The sequence below is a fragment of the Sinocyclocheilus grahami genome, unplaced genomic scaffold (assembly GCF_001515645.1).
Source record: "Sinocyclocheilus grahami isolate Dianchi unplaced genomic scaffold, SAMN03320097.WGS_v1.1 scaffold222.1, whole genome shotgun sequence".
Lineage (NCBI taxonomy): Eukaryota > Metazoa > Chordata > Actinopteri > Cypriniformes > Cyprinidae > Sinocyclocheilus > Sinocyclocheilus grahami.
Window position 1 is genome coordinate 1,057,766 of NW_015505401.1, and position 7,772 is coordinate 1,065,537.

Here is a 7,772-nt window from a genome sequence, read left to right on the forward strand (position 1 = left end):
TTTGTATTCCCAAATGTGTCTATACTTTTCATTTGGATTTTTTTTTCTTGTAATTGCGACCCAGAATGAGTTTGTATCTTGCACTGACTTTATATCAAACTTGTACTTTTTTTAAAAAAATTGCTTGTAATTCTTGAAAATTTTAAAATTGCAATTACAAGAAACATTACATCTCACAGTGCTACTTTATACTTCACAAATGTGACTCATCTCCAAGTTGTGACTGTATTTCAAGTTCATATCAAGAAACTTAAGTATTTAACTGTGACTTTACAGATATTGTGACATCTCCCAGCTGTGCCTTTACATCTTACAATGTGACATCATTTTGAATGTTTATCTCACACAAACAGACTTCTGTAGATTTTTGGTCTATGTATCTAGTCATTTTTCCCACAGCAATTTGGTTAAACAGAATCATGTTTTCAACTGAAAACAATAACAAGTTACCAAGAAAGAACGAGTCCAACTCCGTGTTCTGGGTGTTGCTGTAAAAGCTTTTTATTGCAAAGTACAGTAAATGCTTTTCCTTTTGGAATTTAGAAGTCAAATTTTCACATTCTCGATCTTTTATTCAAAACCAACGTTTTATGGCACTTGAAGCAATGGGTGAAACTCTGTATGCGAGTGCAATAATATCAAAGGCCATTTGAGCAGGGCTGATGGATGCATGACAGTGTTTCAGGTCTGTGCTGCGTAAACACACGAAACAAAATCTACGTTCACAGGGTATCGAGATGTCACAGGCTCTAGCCATTTAGCCACAAAATAAAGACATTGCCTGCTGACATTGTTATTGTTTGAACCATGCATGGCTTATTTTCTCTTAAATTAGAATTTTCACAGAATAACACTGCTTTTGACCTATAATACACTATTCTATACAAAATACAAACAAAACATGAACACAACAAAAAATAAAAACGTTGAAGTGACATTTACACAATTGTACAGCATCTGTCTCATGTTTAGCCTCTACATCAAGGTTCTACTTTACACGTATCTAATCTCTTATCCACATAATACTCAGAGTAAAAATCTGAGGGGAAAAAGGTGAAACATTTTTCCAATTCCTTTCGAAATTGCATGCTACACATGATAAGGTGCTGAATGGTACTACTATTATTGACAGTGGACGTGTCTCTGGTAAATCTGTCAAATCTCCCCCCCCCCCCCCAAAAAAGCTGATTGATCAAATTTATCGCCATGAAAAAAAAAATGAAAAGGTTGCATTGACTGTTTAATCACTACACCTTCGTAACATTCGCTAATTTACTCTCCAAACCAATATGACTGGTGTGGGTCTGTATAAATCGTTATGCAGCTCTTTTCCTTACATACATGGACTTTGACCTATTGTTAAGAAAAAGCAACAAAACAAGTAGTGCATATGACTTGTGGGCTATAATTTGAAGTCATAATAACAGTGACAAACAGAACAAGTTTTTATTCACTGATCACTAGAATGTTAACTCACAACTTGATCAAAATATCCAATTTATATCCAGGTTAGTTTAGAATAATAATATAATAACAGAATTGTAAATTTTTGGGTCAACTATAAATCCTTTAAAATGCCCTAAAATCTTTCCCTCTGCCTTCCTTTCCTGACCAAATAATCAAATTCTTACAAAAAAAAACATTTCTTCAAGGCACTCATGTGCATGCTGCAAGTTATGCAATGAATGTATTATTATAGAGATAACGTATGAGGAAATGACAGAGCTGGAGGGGAAGGAGAAAGACGACTTTCTAGTTAGTTTGCATTTGTGTGCAAAGTAATTTGATCATCTGTTAAACAATGTTAAGCGGGTTTCGATCACACAAGGAGACTTCAGCAGAAATTAAAGAACCTTAACTCTTGCTCAGCTTCAAGCTATCTGAAAGTAATTGGACATGCAACATAAGAAGCCCTGCTTTTTTTAAAAGCAGGTAAAACAAACACGTTTTACCACAGCAGTGAACCAGAGAAGAACATCAAGGTACATCAGTGTACCATCAAGGTACACTGCTGATTTACATGAGATATGAATGCTGAAGGTGCTACTATCACCTGAATTCAACCAAACAGCCAGTACTAACAAAAATGGTGAGAGGGCATCCAGTCATCTTCAAACACAGTTCTTTGGGATCATTCTGAAGGCCGCAGCGGTTAGAGACAGACATTAGTCTCTATACTGGAGAACTGGACAATCAATATTCTGCAGGCTGTGTGTGAGCGTCTATAAATGATGTGCATCAGGAAGTTGCACTGCAACTGTGCTTGTTCTCTTTTAAAAATGCATTAAAATGGATGTTTGGGATATCATTAATAGTCCGCAGGAACAGTGAACATGCACCTGAGTGGTTTCAATGACACTCTCGGACCACCTTGGGACAAAATGCATAAACTAGTAAATGGAGTAAGGTCTGACTACACATCCCAGGATAAGTAAAGTATAATGGGTTAGTGATTATAATCCCTTTCACCTGTGAGAATACAAATAGTCCACAGTAATAACCGTCATAAAACACAAACCCAGAAACATGCACCTGCTCCAGATGAACGCAAACTCGGAACTAAAGTGACCTGTTCCAGCACATTTGTGTTTAGATGTGTGTCCCCTGAGCGGATGCTGTCTCACACTTGCATCTCAGAGCTGCTGGCCAATCCCAGCGCCTGTGCCTCCTCTGGCGTAAGGCCGTTCTTCAGTGTTCTTCTTACTGTAGAGAAAAAGAAGGGGTAACTTTAGTATAGGGACCAATTCTCACTATACACTAAAACATTGTTGAGAAAACCAGCTTCAACACTTGTTTTTGGAGGAGATTTTTGAGTTTTCTCAACTTTTTGTTGTATAAACTGAAAACAAGAAGTTGAGAAAACTCAAAAATCTCCTGAAGCTGGTTGCCTTAAACTTTTTAATCAACTTTAGATTTTGTGTATTAACATATTGGCTGTTTATTAGTACTTATAAAGCACATATTCTGCAAGACCATATTCTGCATCCCTAATACCTAAACTTAACAACTACCTTACTAACTATCAATAAGGAGTTTATTGAGGCAAAAGTTGTAGTTAATGGTGTGTTAATAGCGAGAATTGGACCTTAAAATAAAGTGTGACTAAAAAGGAAATGAATGAGAGAACGAAGAGCTGTTGAGAAAACACATGACACAAACATATTCTAGAGAGAAGAGATAGAGAATTTTAAATATTCAAACTCCTATTATTTTTTAAATTATAGTAGACACTATTCAAACTAATACCATAATATCAATAAATAACAACATATCTATTTTCAAAACAAGAAGGATGATCATGTTTGTGGTAAAATATTTTTAAAATTTTAATTTAAAACATCCAAATAGCTTTTAAACTGTAGTGGTTTACAAATATTCATGAAAATGATTTACTACAGTATATATTATAGACTATCTTTTTTTTTACTAATTATTTTATTCAGCAAGGATGTATTAAATTGACCAAAAGGCGACATGTATAATGTTACAAAGATAAATTCAGTTCTTTTGAATTTTCTATATCTCAAAGAATCCTGAAAAAAAGTGTCATGGTTTCTACAAAAATATTAAGCGCGATGACTGTTTTCAACATTGATGATAATAATAAGAAATGTTTCTTAAGCACCAAATCAGCATAATAGAATTACTTCTGAAGGATCATGACACTGTGACACTGAAGTCTGAAGTAATGGATGTTGAAAATTCAGTTTTGCCATCACAGGAATAAATTACATTTTAAAATATATTAAATTAGAAAGGTTTTTTTTTTTTTTTTTTTTTTTTTGTAATATTTCCATTTTACTGTTTTTAGTTCAAATACATTTATTTATTTATTTTATTAAATCAAATACCCTTCAAAACGCTTCCTCTGGAGGGTAAACCCTTTGAAGGGATTAGGGCATAGTTGTGTGTGGCTCCGCAGACTCACAGGATTTGCGGTTGGCTCTGGAGCGTCTCCTCTCGCGGGGCTGTGTGCGCTGACTGGGGCCCTGAGTGGCTGATTTCACAATGCGTTCCATGATCTCATCCGCTGTATCATTTGTGCAATTAGAAGTGTCTTCATTTGCAGCAGACAAAAGTGCTGTATGGCCTGGAAACATGAGACATGAGAAGGAGAGAACTGGTTTAAAAATTTTTGTGCCGACTTCAGCTCTTTAAGGACTCGTACAGCTACTGCAAGTCAGCATCTGTATCTGTATCTCTGAACAATATACCTCGAGTCGCTCGAGTCCGTGTGCGGAGGCCGGGGAGTACAGAGGACGGACTGTCGCCGCCCTGCAGGCTGGTGCGAAGTACTGCAGTCATCTGCTCATGTTCAGCTGCGTCCTCCGTGTAGCCCAAACCCTGCGGCTGACTCTCCTGACCCTCCAGAGGAGTTCCTGCAAACTTCCCACTCTGAGGACAGAAATAATAAAGGCATTATTTTATCATAAATAAAAATGACACTCAGTACAAGTAGTTGCATTTTTATGCTTATTTTGTTTGGTTGTGTGAAACATTAGTGCTTTCCATATTTCCATATTATTTACTATTAGTTTCACTTCAGACACATATGTTTTATATGAATTGTTCCAATATATGGTTAAAAGTAATACCATACTCAAAAACAAAAAATACATATCACCCCAAAACATCATTATTCATAGTGGTTTAGTATATTATTCACACATTAGTCGTTTATTAGTGCATCAAGACTCCATATTGAAAGTTCCACATAATCAATGCTACATCTATTATAGTTTTGAATTATTAATAGCAGACTTTTAATTCAGAGTTGATATTGAAATAGCTTTACTGCATCAGCTTTGTTGAACGTTACATTTATAGTAGTTTAACTTGCTCTTATCTTCTGTCCAAATTCACATGGAGAAACGCAAAAAAATGAAAAGAATATTGATCCCTGAATCCCTAGATACAGTACAACTTGCATATTCTCTGGTAATACATGCTAGACATTACAGGTCAGTGGAGTCACAAGAAAGAAAACATGAAACCCATCCATGCACAAGTGCAGAAAAGCACACAGATACACGCATACCTCATCATCCTCTTCCTCATCACTCTACAGAGATGAAATTAAAGAAGTCACATGGTGGAGAAGATGAGCAGGAAATGTTGGGTTGAAAAACATTTTTTGGCATTTGGTTTCGCACTTCAAGATTTCGAAACAAATTCCAAAATGTACTATCCTGGACTTCATTCTAGTGCACTTCACTAAATCTTTAGTTTTTTTTTTATCTGCCAAAATTCTGTCCAAGTCATATACAGTGGTGTGAAAAAGTGTTGGCCCCCTTCCTGATTTCTTATTTTTTGCATGTTTGTCACATAACAGGAAGGGGGCCAACACTTTTTCACACCACTGTATTACCCCAAATTGAAATAAATAATAAATAAATAAATAAAAAAATTATTACTATGCAAAGATTTTGGGTTAAAATGTGACCTAGATATTTTTGCTGATTTAATTTTTTTTTAAAAACAATATACAAAATTATCATAAAAACAATACTTAACAAGAGTCAGCTTTAAAGGAACACTCCACTATTTTTGAAAATAGGCTCATTTTCCAACTCCCCTAGAGTTAAACAGTTGAGTTTTACCGTTTTCGAATCCATTCAGCCGATCTCCGGGTCTGGCGGTTGTGTCATCTGTTGTATCAATGGTGTTATTAGCAGAAATATTTATTTTGGAGAAGATACAACGGAACTTAATGGTGCTGATATAATATGTCCTGAAAAAGTTGAAAAAGGATTGCTTTAGAAATTAATCGATAATGTTCAATTTGTTCAGATTATATCAGGTAGTGTAAACTAACAAAAAAAATACATTTTTAAAGCTTTTATTAATGTTAATTTATAAATAAACTGTTCATTGTTAATTCACATTTGTTCATAATACATTAACCTAAAGTTAAACATGTATTTTATAAATTAACAGCAATCTAGATTTATAATAAATGCTGTTCAGTGGTTTACGGTAACAAAAGAAATTCATAAAACCTGATCGTTCTCATAGATTGTGCTTGAAAAACAAATCGGGTTTATGCAAATAGATTTAAAGATCTCACCTGTTTATGATGCGGCTATGCACAATTTTAAGGATGATAATTCTCTCTGCACAGTCTTTAAGGAAGTCTGACATGCGCTGCTTAAGGGCTGGTTTCATTTCGTGTTTAGCGATGACCTTCAGGTGGTCCCAGGATGCTTTGCAGCGGCGCTCCATCTGACATAGGTTTTCCTGCAGCTGGTCGAAGTCAACCTGAAGAAGACAGGACAACAGGTGATCAACAAAGGCATCTCATGATTGGTCCGTTCACTTCAAAAGCAATGCTTCACTTTTAGCAACAACACATGGAATTGTGAAGTCTTGATTTCTTCTTTTGTACATGGCACACTGCCATTGTTTGTACACTGGGGTCCAAACGTCTGAGATGATATTGCAAATATGGGATTTTAAATCTAATTAAACATTTTTTTGAAATATTTAAAACAAAGAAATGTTACAAAGACAAAATAAGATTCTGCACTATTTCTAGGTCACTGATCAAATAAGCACATTTGTGTCCTGAACATATGACTACAAAAGGTCAGGTGTTCTTCCAATGAAGCACAAGATGCTATATATTTATATTTATATATATATATATATATATATACATATATATATATATAATTTTTTTTTATATATATATATATCATATTAAATATAATGAAAGGCCCAAAACTACATAAAAAACCCCCTGAAAGTCCACTAAAATCAAAGGTGATGGTGCTGTGGTACTTAAGCTAACCTTAGCAGAGCGAGTGATGGCTCCAATCTCAGAGTAGAGGTCTGAACTCTCTGGAAACTTCTCCACGACAATGGAGCAGACGTGATGCAGTAGAGATTGTTTGTGAACGGTGTCCTTCACCTCAGGAACTTTCTCTAGGTAACTCAGCTCAAAGCCTTTAGCCTGAAAATAATCAATCAATAAATAAAAATACCATAAATAAACAAACACATTATCACTGATAATGATGACATATTGCTTGTTTGTTTTTAGGAAGCCATATATGTATGTATACATTTTTAAGCAATTACATTTTTTATTCTAATGAATTACTTGATGTGCCGATTAATTCATCTAATTAACCGCACATCAATTTTGGCTGAGAAATGACCCTTTAAAAGATCATTTGTAATTTAGATAATTTAAAAATCATTAAACCAAGGATTCATTCAGTAACAAAACACTGCTTTTTAACAAAACAATTTTGTTGATCAAAACAGACAGTATTTAACACAACATTAACTTTTTGAATGGTAAAACCCATAGTCATTTTTTCTGTCTTTCATGTTTGAATTTATATAACTGCATTATAATAGGCTACACGTGTTAAATTTGTTCCTTTTAAAACCAATTCACACCAAATTAGCACATTAATCATGTTATAATAAATAAATAATACATTTATTTTAGAATGTTGTGCTTTTTCTTGTAATAAAAGTATTTAGCCTTTTATTATGCCCTTTTTATTAATTTATTTAGCCTGTAATCATTAAAAAAATGTATATTAATTAGGCAAATATATATAGGCAAAATATTTACTTGCTGTGTACATTATGTGACTTTTGGAATTTTCCTGCCAAAACTGTCTGTTTATACATTTCAGAGTGATAGCTATGTTATGATGCATTTCATATTTACTGAAAAATAGGTATCACTTAATTGCTTTAAATATGTGCAGTAAATTTGCCACAGTTGGTCCCTGAGGATAAAAAGGGGGGAAAAA

General features: G+C 34.2%; 1 protein-coding gene across 1 annotated transcript in view; it reads right to left on the reverse strand.

Annotated features, from left to right (window-relative positions):
• Positions 1-484: 484 nt before the first annotated feature.
• The window catches only part of LOC107596716 (FH1/FH2 domain-containing protein 3-like), a 201,434-nt gene continuing 194,146 nt past the window's right edge, over positions 485-7,772 (reverse strand). The window contains exons 23-29 of the mRNA XM_016287514.1: positions 6,791-6,952; positions 6,068-6,258; positions 5,638-5,731; positions 5,039-5,062; positions 4,215-4,395; positions 3,929-4,090; positions 485-2,703 (exon numbers count right to left, since the gene is read on the reverse strand). Of these exons, the coding sequence (XP_016143000.1) occupies positions 2,621-2,703; positions 3,929-4,090; positions 4,215-4,395; positions 5,039-5,062; positions 5,638-5,731; positions 6,068-6,258; positions 6,791-6,952 (897 nt within the window). The 3' untranslated portion in view covers positions 485-2,620. The remainder of the gene's footprint in view (positions 2,704-3,928; positions 4,091-4,214; positions 4,396-5,038; positions 5,063-5,637; positions 5,732-6,067; positions 6,259-6,790; positions 6,953-7,772) is intronic.